Source organism: Montipora capricornis, chromosome 2 (genome assembly GCF_036669925.1).
Source record: "Montipora capricornis isolate CH-2021 chromosome 2, ASM3666992v2, whole genome shotgun sequence".
In the NCBI taxonomy this organism is placed as follows: Eukaryota; Metazoa; Cnidaria; class Anthozoa; order Scleractinia; family Acroporidae; genus Montipora; species Montipora capricornis.
In genome coordinates this window covers 16,834,665-16,853,517 of record NC_090884.1, presented here as the reverse complement: position 1 = coordinate 16,853,517, position 18,853 = coordinate 16,834,665, and the positions used below count along the sequence as shown (strand labels likewise).

Sequence of the window (18,853 nt, the reverse complement as noted above, 5' to 3'; positions counted from 1 at the left end):
ATCCTGGAACAATGGAATGGAGTAATCAAAGCCTGGGAAAACAAGTGGTTTCCAAGGTATTTGGTGAATATTGAAAAAACCTGCATCTTATGAACGTGATTTGCCACCCATGATATTAGTAGCTGATCAAATGGTATACTCGTGAAGTAAGGGAATAATTTCACTTGCGTTTTGTCCAAAGTCAAGTAATTTCCCTTGCCTAAAGGCTCTGAAAATTATTTGATTTTGGACAAAATGCGTGTGAAACTATTCCATAAATTCACTTGTCACCATTTGATTACCCATACTACATTGTAATTCATACGAGCGTTAGCCCTACTAATGGAATTGGGCCTACACAAGGCCAGAGAAAAACTCTTACCAGGATGGCCAGAATTTTTCACTGTCTTTCCATTAGTAGAGCTAACGCTCACATGGGTTACATGGGTGGAAAATAGCTCTTCACATTACCCTCTAATAGTTAATGGAATGGGGTAATAAAAGCCTAAGAAAACAAGTAATTGGTTAATTATTATTATTGTCTTCTTCATTTCAGGGTAAGGGAAAGTTAAAGAGAAGAAGTTCTAGTAGGAAGAACAGCCTGAGGAATAGCATAAGGCGTCACAACTCCAAACGCAAGAAGTCACGAGATGATTCTATCGTCACTGTGACAACAGACTCAGATGTGCTGAATGGAAGGATGGTGCCGAGTTCTTCTTCTCTTTCAAATGGAGTTAATGCAGGTGAGTAATTTTGTTGAGAATCTTCTCTAGACAACTGAAAATTGCTTTTTGGATGGTTAGGTTGGTCTTTTATTAAAACTATCTCCATCAAAAAGAGTGACGTTCGACTTTCAAAACTTTTTGCTTGGTACGTTTTTGTATCAGATGTGAATGTTTTTTTTTCTTGTCAAATCCCTTAAGTGCATTAATTTTTCGTGATGAAACTAAAGCCAAGTTAATAAATTTTCTATTAATGAATGAATGAATGTTCGTACTGTATTCTCTGAGTGTGCAATACATGTATGTGATAAACCTGTTTCCATTTTCAGGCTACGAGTCTCCTACCGAAGAGGAGCAGTTGCGAGCAATCTGGAATGAGGTGAATGTTGGAGCAACAGGTTTTTTGGACAAAAATGAACTGTCTGTTGTGTGCGACCACATTGGTATGGATTCTATGAATGAACAGGTTTGTGTAACGTAGAATTATTAGTCACATGTATGAACACTGAACCTTGGCAAAAGGCATGAAGAAATTCACAATTTGACAGTAGTATGCAATAATTAATTCTTTTATAACCTGGCCTTCCGATGAGAGTGGGGCTGCTAGTGACAAGGTGCAGTGACCTTATGTCAAATAGTTAGTGAGTATTTACATGAAATAATATTACTAATACATTTATATAGCGCCTTCACTATAAATATTCAATGGCGCTGTTTACCACTGAAATTGGTTAAAGTTAAAAAATTACAGTACTGTAGTACTGTGACCTCTCATGACTGGTGCTAAGTTTTACCAAGTGTGTTAATGAACCTCATCCATTGGAGAACAATTGCAATTCATTGTTTTTTTAACACAACGTAATGCAATGTGAGCTCTTCGATGCAAAAATGAACCAAAATTTGGATTTACCAAACGTTAGGTGATTACCTTTAAGCTAAATTAAGCACTGTAAGATAGCTATGTGAGCAAATTTTGCAAACATTTAATTGCCCTTCATCCGACTGAATTAAAGAATTCTTTCTGGGTTGTTAGTTGTATTTGTACTGGAGGAACCTTGCCATTAGTGGAATCGTGGCAACAACACACAAATTAATTGAATGAAAAACGTTCATTGATTTAGTAAGGATTGAGGATGCCCAGTTGAAAAATAAATTTTTGTTCAAGACTTTGAGGCTTTCTTTGTTATCTCTTTATAGATATAGGTTAAATATTTTCGTGTTTCATACCCTATTGACACAGCACCATAGTTTCATAAGGAACTACGTTTACCACTTCAGAAATGCAAATAGGAGGAATCACTGCTGTAACATGTACAAAGTAAAATCTTAAAGGGGCTTTGGTACGGAAAATGATGTAATTTCAGGACACCCAAGATGTCCGAAAAGTAGATTGAAACACTGCATTACCGTACTTACTCGAATGAGCCGCGTCGCTTATTTAATTTTTTTGGTACCTCAAGTGCGGCGTTTATTCGAGGGCGAATAAAGAACGAGACCAATATCCAGCCATCTTGACCGAACAGGCTTGGTCGATAAAGGATTTATTATATTATGGGATAAAACGCAAAAAGATGATCTTTGATCTTGCGGGACCAAAGCGAGAAATCCCGATTGGGCATGTAAGATAGCTCCATCTTGCCCGCTCGGGTAACCAATAACAGCGCGGGATTTGGTTCATCTTGCCCGCTCACGGAGCTAGTCATATAATAAAAGGAATTAGTGAAGACAGAGGCTTCCCTTGATGAGCTCCTGACGGAGATTAACAGAAACATGTTTTGATTGTCACCATTTGACTCGTACGGCGTTGTATTTAATGGCGAGCAGTGAAATACAATCACTTTGAACTGACGAACATTGGTTTTGATGCAAATAAATTCCCCATGCTGTGTTAAAGTTACTTTTTAGTGTTTGTTTCTTAACGAAATTCCTCGAATAAGGTCCTCACTTGGACCGCTGCGTTTTTTCGGTGGCGGCGCTTATTCGAGCAAATACGGTAACCAGTTAAAACCGTTGTCTTAAACAACATGAAAGGAAAAGTAAAGGAAAGAGAAGTGCGGATGGACATAAATGGACAAGATTGAAACGGATTGCATTTGGATAATCTTGAAAAGAGTTTCCTTTCCAAATCGCCTGGAGAAAGGTCGTTTTTGCTCATAATCATCTCGTTTGTCAGTAAAAAAAATCCACATTACTATCTTGGAGTTTTAAACTCGTGATCAACTAAAGATTTCCCCTAAACACCCTAAAATAACGTGACATAGCCCCTTTAAAGAGACTCAGGTTTGTTGCCTGGCTTTAGAATTCATTAATGAGTTGGGTGATGTGGTAGATTATCGATGGTGCATTGATTAGTGCCTTTCAGTGGCAATGTATTCTTTCATGTACATACAGTGGTATGATGTGAACCATTAGTGCAAGTTGAAACTCGCACGTTATTAGTACATTTGAGCATAGTTAATTGAGGGCAATTGTTATGAAACCCGACAAATTTCTTTGTTGTAGGTTTTTGTTCTCTTTTTTGGCCTTGACCGTGCACAAAGCATAATAGTTGTTTACTCCGTACTGAGGAACTAACCAATAGAAACGTGTTGGTTACGTAATTCATGCATAGTGTATGAGCGCATAGCAACCTAAATCTTGGCATCTTCGTTTGCTCCTTTGATGTTTGCCGAGCTTCCAAACCAGTCCCCTCTATTAACTATGATTTGGGGGGCAAGTAACCATCACTGCAATATCAGAGCTATGAGGATTGTTATAATTAGTCGACTGCCTTTTAAAAACCCTAATAGTATTGCAGAATTAACTTTTGGAGGGTAATATGATGTGCTATTTTCTACTGACCCATGTTACCCATGTAATAAAATGGGTGACAAATTTCCCCTTAATTTTGGCGCGAAATTTCAGCGTTAATTTATAATTTCAGACGTGAAATTACAATGTTGCCATGGCAACGTTTCTTACAGTGCCAAAATGGCGTCCAGGTATGAAAAAACCCGCGTCTTATGAACGTTATTTGTCACCCATGATATAAATAGCTAATCAAATGATATACTCGTGAAATCAGGGAATAATTTCGCTTGCATTTTGTCCAAAATCAATTGATTTTGGACAAAACACCTGGGAGATTATTCCTTAATTTCAGTCATCACCATTTGATTACCCATACTAATTCCTGTGAACATAGCCCTACTAATGGAATTGGGCCCACACAAGGACAGAGGAAAACTCTGACCAGGGTGGTCACAGAAGGACCCAATTCCAATTAGTAGGGCTAACGCTCACATGGTTTACTTGGGTAGAAAATGGCACCTCACATTACTCTCCAATAGTTAACATGTAATTCTGTTGAAATATAAGAGAGGTTAAGGATGACATTTACGCCAAACGGCAAAGATCGGAGTGAAATTAGCGTTTTGCCAAAAATGTAAGAACCCTGCTTGATATTAGCTCATTTCTGTCCTGTTAGCTCCAGATATCAAGCAACGAGAAAAGCTGAAATGAGAGAACTTTCATGCTTTTATGACAAGCAGGAGCCTGTCGTTTCCCGTTTGCCGTTGGCCGTAACCTCTGAATAAGCGCTACACGGCCAACGTTTGCAGAAACGGAACCTTTCCTAATATTATTGATTTGTCAAAAAAGCGACTGACATTTTGAATCGAAACAAGGTTTTCACCGTAGCAAAATCATGAAAAACCAATTAGTAATAGGCCCTATTTATTTAGTCCGGAACATCCTAAAAAAAGTTGTTTTTCTTTTTCGTAGGAGCTGGCTCTCTTGTTTGAGGAGCTGGATGACGATGGTGATGGTCTAGTTGGCTTTGATGAATTCCTGCATGGTTTGTTTGTGGCTAAAGATATTCAACAGTCAGATGTTGATACAGACTGGGAACAGCACCATTCAACTCCATATAATCATGAACCACAAACACCAAACTACTCTTCAAAGGTAAGAAATTGGTATTAATCTTAAAGCCTCCCCTATGTTTTTTATCTCCACCCAGTGCTTAGTTGGAATCAGTTTAGTTAAGGAGAGAGCTAATCTCTTGCAAACTTCAACCAAGTTTTGTCTTTTTCTCTAAAATGCTGCTTTCCACATTTTCCAATCATTTCTAAAAGGGTCGTGCAGAATCAGATATTTTGATAGTTAACATCACAGAGACAGCAGGCGTTTATCCCCACACCTGTTCTCCTTTTTCAGTCATTCTTTAAGGATCATGCAGAATGACGGGTTGAGATAACACTAGAGCGGTTTTCAAATGAGTGTCGTTACACCAAAACCAAAGTAATCACTTTGGCCAATCAAAAATGACGGAGACAATCCAGTAAACCAATCAAAACCCGTAGTAATTACACGTAGCCGGCACAAAGCGCGAGCCATGATTGGTTTTGGTTTCACTTCTGATTGGTTGGAAAAATGGCGCGAGAACTTTGAATCAATCACTGAGTGAAGTAATGCAAAACCAATGCAATTCGCTAATTACTTTCGACACTCAATTCAAAACCGCTTAAAAACGGGAAATGGTTAAATTAACAGGCATCTTTATAACAGTGTCGTCAGTTTTGCGACCATACCTGTTGACGTTACAACTTGTACATTGGGCTGATTTAGCAACAGAACGGGAACGTCAGTGGCGACGGCGCGCGCAAAAAAAACACCAATGAGAATTCAAAATAGAGTAGACTCCACTCTTTTCTTCTCTATTCTAAATTCTCATTGGTAGTTTTGCTGCGCGCGACGTCGCCACTGACGTTCCCGTTCTGTTGCTAAATCAGCCTAATGTAGGAAAAAGACTTCATGCAACGAAACCCCAGTACATGTAAAACGAACAAAATTTCCAAGTCCCTCGGTACTTCGTTGAATCGAGTTTCCATTGTACTGTTGTGATAATCAAATGTTCTGTTTGCAGGGTCCGAGAAGATCAGCTGGTCAAGATGACTCTTCTTTTTTCCTCTCTTCTAGAACAGCTGGCAGCAGTTCAGCATTCGGTAGGACTTGCCTTGTCGATAGTTTACATTGGAAAATGACATCATTGATTATTCTGAGTTTTTTTAAATTCCTTTCCCTATACAATGATGATAAAAGTCATTGACTTTTAAAGTTATTCGGGCTGGTGTCTTCTTTCAAGATTGTGTTGTTACTTGCTCATTTATGCAATTTGGTTTGCAGTGACTTGAGTGCTTTTAACGAAATCAGAGAAATTTACTTCGTTAACAGTAAATGCATCTTCAATGTAATTTACAAATCAAATCGACCAAATTTCCAACAGTATTTCATTATTTTGTCTGTTCCTTGCAGATATAATGGGCTTACTAGACCCAGAAAATACCGGGTGAGTTTTCAAAAAAAAAAAAAATAAATAAAAATAAAAATAAAAATAATGATAATAATAGTTGTTTATTCACTCTTTGGCCGCCTCCTGCCAAGTATTCTTTTTCATGTCCTTTTTTTTTTTAATTTGCAAGACTTGTATAACACGGGGAAAAGTCTTACAGCCTCCTTCTCGTCCATGCCCGCTATGGGCTCGATATTGTGATTGACTTGTTCTTCCGCTTCAGCTTCCGACTTCGACAATCTTGTTTTTCCTGATTCGAAAGCGACGGAGTCGTAAGCGGAATCGGAAGAAAATGGAACCGTTCCGATTTTTCCGACTCCGATTCCGTCGGCCTTATGACTCCCCTTACGACATCGATTTTTTGTTTTCACTAGATTACAAGCGCTCTTACGACTCCACTTACGACACCGACCACGATTCCGTCGCTATTGAAAACCAACCTTTACTTGCTATGTTAACTTTATTCTGAATTTTCGTATTTGAGACCATTTAATCTGTAATAGTGGAATAGTCGATATGTTTATAATTTCTTTTTGGTTTGTTTTAGTCTCGCGAAGAAAGAAGATATCAAAGATTTCTGGCTGGCCCAGGGATTAAATGAAGCTGTTCCACTTTTGGAGGTATTTTAACGACGCCTCAGTGATCGGTTTCGTTTTTGCTGCTGTCAATACTCTCCAATAATCTTATCGCACAAGGTCAAGGAGTTACATGGAGTGGTTTGCTTGGCTGATCTCAATTTACCTTGGCTTTTTTGTGTCTATGATGGTCCCAGACTGCTAACTGTCATCGCAAATAAGATTAGCAGCAGTAAAAACCGAAACTGTTGGTTGAGAGTACGCGTCTATTTATGAATGTCGCAGTGAAACAAAGCATCTGTCAGAATAGTGTCTCTGTTTATTTGGATTTGTTTTGTCTGTCAGAGGCACCCACTTGTTTTTGTTTCATTCTAATTTGCGAAGAAATTTCACTGCCTTATTTGCCAGCCTCAAAGTGCTGACTTAGGGCGCGTTCGATTGACCCTATTCCGGACTAAGGATACGTGGCGTGATGATTAAAACGGTATGTTTGGCGCGTTTCGAAGCAGCAGGGATAATGAAAATATGTTTAAAATAGTATTTTAGCCAATGTTTGACAATTTTAACGTGAATCTCCTTAAAAACGAAGGATTTCTAACTTATATTCCATGTATTCCTATTCCGGAATACGTTGAATCGAACGCATCCTTAACGTGTTACTATGACCAAGGAGATCAATTCTTTTTCTTTGGATTTCACAACCGTGTTGATTGAACATTAAGTGATCCAAGTTTTAAGCCTTGATTTAAATAATACACCTGTCAACTTCAACTGGACTTTTCCTATTTAACGGTCCGCCATTACTAACTTTAAAATCTTGAGGGAGCTGGATCGAGAAAATACGCGGCTTGATTCGGCTTGATTAATATGCAGCACGGGGGTTTCGTGCTTTCAGACTTTTAAACTCGTGTTTTGCATAATTTATATAAGAAACTGCATTCACACACTGAAATTTTAAACTGGTGAGTAAATGGCTTCACTTTTTCCTTGATGCAACTCTCTGAGGTCCAATCGATCAGTTTGAACGTGAGTAATGGCGGACCATGAAATCCAAAACTTGCACTCAAAGTAAACAGCCTTTGGATAAAAGTCAAATCTCAAAATTTTGCCAGTCAGGCGTTAAGCAAACCCACTTTGGAGAAGAAAAAAAGAAAGTGATTTTTGATCATAGTAGCACTTTAAAGACAATTTTAATTGTTTTGCCTCAACAGCATGTTGAAGTCGACGCTGATGGGAAACTGAGTCTTCATCAGCTAACAAACTTATTGGAATCTGTGGTGGATGAGCAGAGCGGTTTACCAAGGGCCGTTGTGAATATTTACAAGCACGAAATAGCTCATCTAAAGTAAGTAAAATAGAGTGGCTCTGTCTTCGAGAGTAATTTTGCCATAATAAAGTGATTGGAGCAAAAACGTTGCGCAACCTTTTTCGGTCTATAAGGGGAAGACCAAATGCTGCAATGAATAGTTTACTTAACACTTTCATGGTCAGTAACGTGGCCTTTTGGAGTTGGATCTTGTTTTGGCTGGTTTGTCCCTCACTAGTGCTGTTTAGAAAGTGAACGTTAAAACGAGCAGATTCGTTCCTGGGGGGGGGGGGGGGGGTGGGACGCGTGAGGTATCCCTAAGAGTGTCTGCTTGGGAGGCTAATGCAAACCAAGAATAGATTAATTAATTCGGTAATATGGGCGATCTTGAACGAGCCCTAAAGCGTGATGGCGCAGAAGTTTTCTCGAATGTCATGTTACGTTAATCTTCAAACAGTTTTTTGTACGACAGTTTGAGTGTATTTCCCGTAAAGCATGGATTTGTCTGGCAACTATTTTCAGATAAGGTTTATTTTACATATCTTTGTGGTTCTTGATTAGTTCAATGTTTGTTGCGAATTAAAAAAAGGTTACCAAAGAAGCTTCTTCGTTTCCCCGGAACTCCAAGACGTTTGAATAAATTAGGCCGTTTAGTTCGGCTGGGAAAACGGCAACGTGGGAAAATGTTAGGTTACGCTATCTCAAGTAATTCTCCATTCTTCCATTTTGTTCACCTTGTACAATGTGTCAAAGCATCTTATGAGTGGATTTTATACCAGAGGCCTTGGATGATAGGTAAAGAAGGAACGATTTACTTTTATGTGATCAAGTTGTTTTTTTTTTGTGATTTGGTGATTCCACGTTGTTTTTCAAAGTAAAGCAAAGAAGTGCATTAAAATGCGTGCTGCACGTGCAGTACGATTTCTTCTTGTTCAACCAATACCACTTTTTTAGCTTTACCATTGCCGTAGCCTTAAGCGTTCCTAAGATTCCCTATTGATTGGTTAGCAGGGCTATTCATGTGTTTCTCTTCTACTCGAAATCATGATAATGAGAATTCTTTACCCAACTAGGCACAGCGTCAAATTTGTCCACCTCTCGGTATGATATCAACTTGTAACATGATTCAAACCCTTGTGTATTCCCCCCTTTTTCCCTTTCACCGACTTCCGAGACTGGACGACAACTACCGTATTTCAAGGGCAAATTTTCATGATAAAAAGAACGGAATTTCAGCGATATGACTGAGATTTAACGAATTTGTTTTTCGTTTGCTTCTATCTCATTTGGAGAATTTCGAGACATACAATGGTGCTGCAAAAGAAAGCCGAACCAAAAAAATATGCAGGTGTGATATTTTGTCATTTCCATTTTCGCTCGTGCTCGCGCGCGTCACGGTTATGGGCGTGATGCCTTGTTGATTCTACGCGGTTTGATTGGTTCCTGGCTTGTCGAGTCCCGTTTTAAGTGCTGTTTGTTTGACAGCGTTAGTGATCTCAGCTGGTAACACCATCCGCCCAAAGGTTTTGTCTAAGAACTTTCATAATATGCGTAATACTTTAGTTGGGTTTGCTCCGTCGACTTGTGAGAACCCGTACAGGTGCTTATTGTCCGTGATGTACGCTCCATAGCTGTGGACATTCATCTTCCGCGAATGGCTTACTGCCCTACGCAAAGAGGACAAATCGATGGAAAAGAATCACCTCTTAAATTTGACTGCGAATCGGAATCGTTTGTCTCGGAGAAAGAACATGGCAAACTGCTGTCTGATTTCATGTCACGTCTGTCGAGGTACATACATGTAGCTGTACAGAATGTTGTGTCGAACAGAGGTTTAACTGCTACTTTCATTGTATATTAGTGTCGTTTGTGAACGATTCCTCTTGAATGTATACGTCGGTAAACTCTGCTCTTTGAGACGCGATATTGAATTTATTTGTGTGCATCGTCTTAAGCTAGTCCTTTACACTGACTTCCTTAGGCAAGTAGTTAGGAAACGTGTCGTCCAGGAGCTTAACAAAATCGTTCAAAATACGAACAAGGAAAGGTAAACAACTATTGTAAACGTCATAGCAACTAACAAACAGTATGAAGTAGACTAAAAAGCTAAATGTTGTGACAACGTGCAACGTGTTCATTAAAGAGTAAAGCGTCCCTTCTCTATCGAGGTAAATATGAAGTTTATTTGTCAGGATTGTGTTAGAAGTTAAGTTGGAAAAACTTAGTATCTTTTTGCCTAAATCTATGTTCGGCAAAGGCGACGACCTTTGCTCAAGATTTGTGCAAAATACGTAGATTTACACTGCGAGTTTATCTCAGTGGTTACTAAACAATTGAAGTTGTAGCAATTTATTCCAAACCACTTGCTCCCACACAGATTCTTCAAAATTCGTTTGCTGTGTTGGTTAAATGCATCTTATTTTGTTGGTTGAGAAAAACTCTTCGTTTCTCCTGTAGTGTCATCGCACCTTGGAACGTTTTTTTCCAGTCTTGCTTAAAAGTTTCAGTTTGTTGTATCGTTTTTCTGAGTGGGATTCGACTTATTATTTTGCGCGGCCTTCGTTTTTATATTTACAGGTAAGGTTAACACTTCTGAAAATGTCAGCTGTTGGTAAATGCAGGGCGGGTGAAGGTATTAGAGATGAAGGCGTTAGCATTTTTAATGTTTCGTAACCCATATGCGTTTACTTGATTTTGGCTGGTTTAAAAGTATTTTCACCAGAAAGCTATTGCTACATAGTTCCACTTTTCATATGAAGGAAGACTAATCTTTACCAGAAACACGAGGCTTATTTAAATTCGAAAATGGCCAATTCTCACGCACATGGCGGCCGGGAGGGAACAAGGCACTTGATCGTTGCATCGAAGTGAAGAGTTCATCCACCGAAATGGTACTTCATGTTTTTTTCCAGATCTCAAATTGAAACTGTGTCCGCTGAACGCGATGCTCTCAAGGAAAGCGTCGTCAAATTCACGGAGGAAAAGGAGATGCTGATTGTGGAGAGCGAGGACACCGCACAGAGACTAGAAAAACAACACGAGACAAAATTAAGGTACGGCCGACTGTGACACAGAAACGTACGGTAATTTTTAAAGGAGTTCAAGGTCTGTTTCTGAGACAATTTTTTGTTTCTTTCTTGGCATCTTTAAAGTCGTTTTTAGTCAAGCCGCTTTGAAGTGTTGCATTCAGTTTGTGCAACCCTTTACCCGGCAAACTGGCTGTGTTAGTCAAGTTAATTTTCCACTTGAATAACTCAGATATTCAGCTCAGGTACTTAACGTGAAGGGATCTTAATCTTAAATTGTAGTCGTCAATTGTTCTTACAGTTTCCATGTAGAATTCGTGAAACAACACTATTTTCCGATTTATTTCGTATTGATATATTTATGAGGGACTTAGTTATCGAGAGCTCCTTGTCATGGTTTATAAGAAAAAGTGTCTTCTTTCTACCCAAAACAAATTCTAAATCGATAGCAGGTAATAAGGTCATGTCAGTGACAGGTCCCTTGAACTGTTCTATTGACAGCTGTCAGTGTGCACATAGTCATCACATACTTGATAGGCCGCCGTTACTTCGTGTTCTCTCCTTGAAATAGACCATTCTACAAATTGAGACAGCTCAAAATACGCTACTCGGGAAATAACACTGAAAATCGCCTCATAAATCAGTACTACTTTGCAAAGGGTAAACTTTTGCTTACTGTGATAGAACCTTCCTCGTTCTCTGAGCCCGCGGGTTTTCGGTCAGCACGGAGAACGACGAGCTGTGGCTGATTCTGAACCATGAAGTAACGCACTTCCGCCTCTTCTGCGCATTCTCAGGAAATTAAAACACCAGTGCTTATTAGCGGTCACAAAAACGGTGACTGCGGGAAACTTACGGTAGGGCGAGGACAACGGCTACGAAAACGTTGTTTAAAGATGTTGTTTCCTCGGTAATAGATGTTTGGTGAACGTTAGAAAATATATCAAATTTGGTCAGTTCACGTCGTTGTCAGGACGGAAACTGCAAAGAAAATGTGAAACCAAAATGTGAAACCAAAATGTGAAACGCACGTGTGGGGCGTGCGAATCCATTGTGTTTGCTCTTTCATCCTGCTGTTTTGTGGCGTTCCGTCGTTGTCGTCTTGCATAAGCCACAAAACATTATTTGCATTTCAGTAAACTGTTGCTTTCTATTCACTGTCCCACAAGCCTCTAGGTAGAAATTATCACGGTGTATCTGAAATAGAGTTTTCTCACTTAACTTTGCATTCACCAGGGATGAAGAATCTGTTTTTCTCGGAAAAAATGCAGACTGAAATAGAGTTTTCTCACTTAACTTTGCATTCACCAGGGATCAAGAATCTGTTTTCTCGGAAAAAATGCAGACTATGCAGCAAACTCTGACTGAGGAGCGAGACAAAGTGTTACACTCCGCCAATCAACAAAGATCGATGTTGGAAGAATCACTTCACAGCACTAAATCTGAAGAGCAGCGTCTTAGAATCAAACTGACAGAAGCAGAGGAGGTGTGTTGGTTTGCCTTTTCTATCAGTATTTATTTGTCAAAGTGTCTCCCGAGGCTGAGGCATCAAAGTTTGTTTCAGAGCGGGTAGGGAGGGGGATAGGGGAAAGGTGGTCCTAAAACAACACGGGTTCAACACGTGCTTAAAATGTGTGCTTGTTTAACTGTCGGCAACAACACAGCTTATTCAATTCACGAGGTCGCCTCAGCGTTATTAGTGTCTCACTTTCAAATTGAAGGGTATCTGTCTAACCACCGTCCTTAATTTTTCGGGTTCCAACAAACTTGTCAGCGTATCACGTGAGTGAACAGCGAGCTTTTGGAACGAAAACGTCACAAATTTGCATATTTAGTCGCGAAGTGATTGCAATAACACGAATTTATGTTTGGAGGTGACGTTCTCGTTGCTAAAGCTCCCTAACAACGTGAAATGATGGACAGGAGGAGGCTGACAGGAGGTTGACTAGCAATACAGTTATTTTCACAGAGTTATGACATCAGAGTTAGAGTTAAGTTTGCAAAATCAAAATCAGTATTTTGGAAGGCCTAAACCCTGAATTCAGAAATACAGGAATAAAACATGCATAAGTACAGGAATAAAACATGCATAAAAGCTAACAAAAGTTTTTAGGCCTAAGGTTAGCCTTTATGAATGTTGGCTTCCAAAATCTTGAATTCAGGATTTTGGCTTCCAAAATCTTGACAGCTATTCTTAGAGGAATTTTCATAGAGTTATGTCGTAGAGTTAGAGTTCAGTTTCCAAAATCATGAATTCAAGATTTTGGAAGGCAACATTCATAAAAGCTAACCTTAGGCCTAAAAACTTTTGTTTAGGCCTAATTATGCATGTTTAGGATACTTTTTGTATTTCTGAATTCAGGATTTAGGCCTTCCAAAATCTTGAATTCGGGATTTTCGAAACTTAACTCTCCATATAGGGCGAGGGCGGAGAAGTTAATGTTGTGGGAATCGGTTGCTGAAAACAAACGTGGTTAATAACAACAAGCTTTTTTATCATTGATGCAAGTTTGCTTTTCCAAGAAAAATCGCTTAAGCTTTTTACCGTTTAGTTAATGATGTGTTCGGGGAAAGGAAGGGACCAGTTGTTTCGAGTGTGTCTATGCTTTGGTGGTTGTTATCCTCGTCAGATTTAGTTTCTCTTGTGTGGTTATATTGACCGAATGCAAAAATTGCCGCCAACAAATTATTCTTTTGTCTTGTGTGAATTAGCCTAACTAGCCTCTCACACGCGTAAAATTGAAAGAATTTGGGCTGTAAAACGAGGCTAGTTAGGCTAATTAACACAAAGACAAAAGAATAATTTGTTGGCGGCCGTTTTTGCATTCGGCCAATATTCACTTCTCTGCGACACAGTATTTTTGAAAGTACATAACGCAACCACCGTGTGAATATAGTTTGACAACCTCATTTTTTCTTAGGAAATCTTGCGACTCGAAAAGGCTCTGTCAGATGTCCAAGAGAAATTCATCCACTCGGAAAATGTCCGAGAGAGACTGGAGAAAGAATTGGAATCTATGGGAGACCTGTCCACTAGAGTAAGCGTTCAATTGACCGAATGCATAAATGGCGGCCAAAAATGTATTCTTTTGTTTATGTGCTAATGAGACTCACTAGCCTCGCTCTCAAGCAACCTTTCTTTTGTATTTTGTCCATGCAAACGAGGCTAGTGTGGCTAATTAGCACATAAACAAAAGAATATTTTTTTGGCCGCCATTTATGCATTTGGTCTATACGTTATCCAGTGTGGCAGTTTGTAATGCAAAGTTGACAAAACAAGTAATGTTAAGATTTGTCCTTGATTGATTGGTTTGTGATCGAGTTGCCCTTTGTGCTCTTTTTGCAGTTGGCTGAAGTCGAGAAACAGCAAATGTTAAAACAACAGCAGAACCAAAAGAACAGTAAAAGTGTCAGAGAACTGGAGCGAATCAACAGGGTGAGTTGGATTTCATCTGCTGTGGGACTTCATAATTAAAGGGGCGCAAAAATCACTCTCAAGAGCTTAAAACAATGTGAATTAAACAAAGCTAAACAGGTGCATGCCAGGACTAAACTGGATTGTATTAAAACGGGTTCACATTTAGGTTATCCTGAAAGCCCGGTGTATTGCAAGTTAATCAACATTCACCGAGCCAATGATCGTCTATGGGCAGATGTTCGTCGTGTTACGATGATTTCGATAGTTTCGACGTAAAACATCTACTATTTCAATAAAGATTTACTTGAACCTTCCCCATAATAGCTTAACGTAGTTTCCTGTCTATAAGTAGCTTTTGTCTATAAGTTATTTGAGCAAAGTTATTTCGACACGACAGTCGAAGGCCTCCACATCTTAAGTTCTGTCATCGTTTTTGCCCTCTTGATTTCGTTATCGTAGCGGGTAAATAAATCATCTTGTGTTGAATCTTCAACCTCTCTACATTAATTACGTTTCTTATCTGTATTTTTTCACTGACGTTTTTGTCAAGTTACTCAAATTGCACAACTGATCGAGGATCTTAAAAGTAATTCACAACTTGTGCCACAGTACATTATGTCTCTTAGACGCACGTGTAATATTCCCAACATCCATTCATTTTAATACTTAACAAATTTAACTGTGTTCCTTGTCAACCCTTTTCCTCAGCAAAAATGCTCTTCTCATTCGAGAAAAGACTGAAAATCAATTTTTTTAAAACCAAATAATTAATCCAGATTAGATCAAATGGTTTTTTTGTTAACAGTTTAAAACTTAAGTAGCCAGTGAAAAATCTCTCCTTGCAGATTAGAGAACTAGAAAACTCTATTCACATGGCACTGAGACTGGAAATCGAGCGCGGGACTCGCTGGTGGAAGACAGTTCCTGTTACCAATGTGTCAACCGCGTGCTCCATTTTTTTTAACTTTGAGGCTTTTCCATCTGCAGTCTCATATTTACTTTTCGCTTCTCTTAGGAACTTCGAGACGAGAACGATGAACTGCGTCTCCAATGCGAGGCTCTGACACAGCAAGTCAACAGTTCGGGGAAAAGACGGCCTAGTCATCGGAAACGACAGGACAGTCAAAAGGTTCATCGGCATGGCTCGGTTCTTTCAGATTATACTAAACCGCAGGTCGTTAAACGAAATAAGGAGGGTGTAACGTCAACCGATGACTCAGATGCCGCTGACCATCCAGACGGTACGCAGGTTCCCCCTGTACGAGTCAGCGGTGATGGCGGGTCAAATGAGGACGCGGGTAAGCGGCATAATCGCTGCGTGCGCAGAGTCATATCACGTGTGCTTTATTCTTGGGATTGTAAGGGATAACAGAGTAATGTGGGTGCAATGGGGATAAAAGTATTTTACCCTCTAAGAGGGTCGGTACATGTTCTGTAGTAGCTCTTACTCTATGAATCCACCAAGTGGAAAACCAGAAAGAACGTCTCCATAGCTTCCGTGGCAATGAACACAATTTAAGACATATTTCATTTTCCAAGTCAAAAACCTTACGACAAACATTTTTTCACTCCTGAAGAATTTACAAAGATCGCCTCCACGAATCAGTTCACAAAAGTTAAGTAATCAAAGCTTTCTCAAGGTTTAGGGTTAAAAAGAGAGGTGATAACGTAACGGGGTGCAAGGAATTGAGAAACAGGTTTTGAAAAAGGGGGTACGAGGTTATCCACCTAAATGCGTAACTGTAATTTGTGGTCTCTTCTATCTCTTCTGCACAACATATATTCAAAATGAAAAGTTAGACGCTTAATCCCACGTGTTTACTAGCAACTTATTACACTTTCGGCTTCTTCTTCTTTGTGGTTGTGGTTTCTCTTTCTAGTGATCTAATGGGTTACCATCAGTGTTACAAGCTTACGCGCACAACTGTTTGACCTGCCTCCCGCTTTGTGTTTCGTTAATGATCTAAAGTAACTGACACCCGATTTGCATTTCTTAACGTAAGATCGTTGGTAATTGTAACGTAACGATGCAGTTGTTTGTTTTCAATTAATATTTTGGTTAATGATTAAACAACGTGTTGTGCGTGGATTCTACTTTTACAGTACGGACAGCAATCGCATCTTCTCAATGTTTGAAGCTTTGGTGTATTCTGAGCTTAACAATGAAACACCCACGTCTGTAGAAAATAGACTTCTCTGTAAATCTCTGTGGTTCGTAAAATATTTATAGTGCTTAATTAACCTATTCTTTAAAAAGTGTCGTGTAGTTTAAAACCATTTTTCTTTCAACTTGAAATGTCTTGAATAATCTCAACATCTTCCTCTTTGTATGCTCTTCAGCAAGGTTTTAGTAAGACAGCTTGTTCTCGTTTCACTTTTGGCCCTGACCTAAACATAACAGTGTTTTTTGAATGCAAAATTAGAAAACGCTATTTTCTCTAACCCTCAGTACATGGAGTGTGCTCTTAGTATTGTTCCACCTCCGTTTTTTGTTTACTTCATAACGGATTAACTTTTATCCATATGCAGCCGTTTTTGAAATGCCACGCCACCCTTCCTCTGTTTCGACATGGGATTGCGTGACATCTCGAAAACGGCCGCGTGAATGATCGTGTTTCCGCGTTATTTGTGTTTTACCTTTTCATAACTTAACCGTTGTTTTCTTTATGATTCCTGTCAGATTAACTATTCCTTTATTCTTTGTCCTTGTCATCGTTCTGTGCCTCGTCGTCTTCCTCTTCAGATCAGTTCACAGATGATGATGCTCCTCCTATTCCGTGGTCCGTGGAATTTGATGAACCAGTTGTTCCCTCGCAAGGTCTTCTATTTTCTCTCCTAGTCTTCCTCGAATTGTTACTCTTATTCCAGTTGTTTTTTCTTCATCTTTCTTTACTACTGTTCTGGTAAAGTTGGTATCCTTTCTCATAGTTTATTTGTTTTGTTTCGTGACATTCTTTCCTTTAAACTTCATTTTACGTTTTTCTTGGGGTTTCTGTGCCTAACGTCGCACCAATCCTGTTTCATTTTCGTCCACTTTACGATGCTTCAGAGGGAGTTAAATTAAGTCCGAACAAGAGATTCTTGAATTACTCGTTGTGTACTTAAAGGGGCCATGTCACGCTATTTTAGGGTGTTTGGGAGGAATTTTTAGTTAATCACGCGTTTACAACGCGAAAATGGTGATGTGGAATTCCTTTACTGAGAAAGTTATCGTTACATCACAAAAAAGATGATTCTGAGCAGAAACGACGTTTATTCAGGATTTCGTTTTAGTGAATTTGAGCGAATCAACGACTATCGTTTTGTGATCAGTACTGGGAATATTCAAGCGAATAAGGTCGATATAACCAATTACTGTTTTGCTGGCAGCCAGTCTAGGGATTGTACATAAAAAGCGAGATGTGTTTGCCGTAGTGCTATAGTAATGATTCACTGAGGAGATTCGTTTTGATCGGCTTTCAATTGCCTGACAGGCGAAAACTCCAAAGGAATTTCTAGGGTCAACCAGACATTGACTATCAAATGACCCAACAGAAGAATAAACATGCGCGGTCAGTGTTAAATGTGGGAAAAACAAAAAGCCAATCGTTCAATTGGTGGTTTTTACGTTACGTCATCGCCGCCATGTTGGTGGACGCATGCAGACAAAAGATCTCTATTAGCTTCTTTTGTTCATACACCAGCAATTGTACATTGCAGTATTGTTATCTGCGTCTCAAGAGATTGGCTGCAAACCACCTATTGAGAACCTCCATATATTTATTTCCATAAATAATTTCCGGAAATTGAACCAGTCAAATCCTGTTCTTGAAAATATAGATAATGGTCTGTGTGAATCCTTGAAAGGCTGTTAGAGGGGCGCTGACTTATTTTCTTGAAGACAGATCTCTCTGTGACTAGTTAGCTAAACAATGAATACTATGAAAAAATCGACTTCAAAATCCCTCGAAAATGCCGGAATTGGCTAAAACTTTGACCGCAATTTGTTTTTGTTAATATGAGACAATTTTTGTTTTTTTCCTCGTGCAGATGACGCTCAAGAATTGGAAGAACAAAGAAGTAAGTGTTGATTTGTCTTAACTTCCCCCCTGTCTAGAATAGCGCTCGAGTGGCTTAAAGACGAAGTTTTTTCCTGCTTTGCAGTTAGAAGTAACACTCTTGTCGTGTGTTATGATAAAATCGTGTATTTGCTGATGACATGTGTAGTCTCTCCTTGAGGTTCACCGTATTCCAAATACTCCAATTATCTCTATACCGAGCCAACAGCTTCAACTCTACACATAATGGTCTGTCCTACAGTCCATCAAGCACGTTTCTTTCATCTCGGCTAATTTCCATCTATCCTTTCTCCCATTTCATCGTTTATTGCTCTTCTTTTCCAACAGCTTGTAACGTATCTTCCTTTGTTGTCCTGTCTTTGCAATTCATTACTACCACAACTAACATTACTGCTCGAAAATACAACCGGTATCTGCTTGTCTGTCTCAGTGTTAGT

The 18,853-nt window shown here is 39.2% G+C and overlaps 1 protein-coding gene across 2 annotated transcripts in view; it reads left to right on the top strand.

Moving 5' to 3' along the window:
- The window catches only part of LOC138038976 (ninein-like protein), a 43,494-nt gene that overhangs the window by 10,587 nt on the left and 14,054 nt on the right, over positions 1-18,853 (top strand). For both annotated transcript variants that reach the window (XM_068885099.1, XM_068885098.1), the window contains exons 4-16: positions 536-722; positions 1,031-1,167; positions 4,464-4,646; positions 5,608-5,686; positions 5,997-6,030; positions 6,581-6,653; positions 7,820-7,953; positions 10,827-10,967; positions 12,252-12,426; positions 13,862-13,978; positions 14,287-14,376; positions 15,374-15,656; positions 18,388-18,417. In XM_068885099.1, coding sequence (XP_068741200.1) covers positions 536-722; positions 1,031-1,167; positions 4,464-4,646; positions 5,608-5,686; positions 5,997-6,030; positions 6,581-6,653; positions 7,820-7,953; positions 10,827-10,967; positions 12,252-12,426; positions 13,862-13,978; positions 14,287-14,376; positions 15,374-15,656; positions 18,388-18,417 — 1,663 coding nt within the window. The remainder of the gene's footprint in view (positions 1-535; positions 723-1,030; positions 1,168-4,463; positions 4,647-5,607; positions 5,687-5,996; positions 6,031-6,580; positions 6,654-7,819; positions 7,954-10,826; positions 10,968-12,251; positions 12,427-13,861; positions 13,979-14,286; positions 14,377-15,373; positions 15,657-18,387; positions 18,418-18,853) is intronic.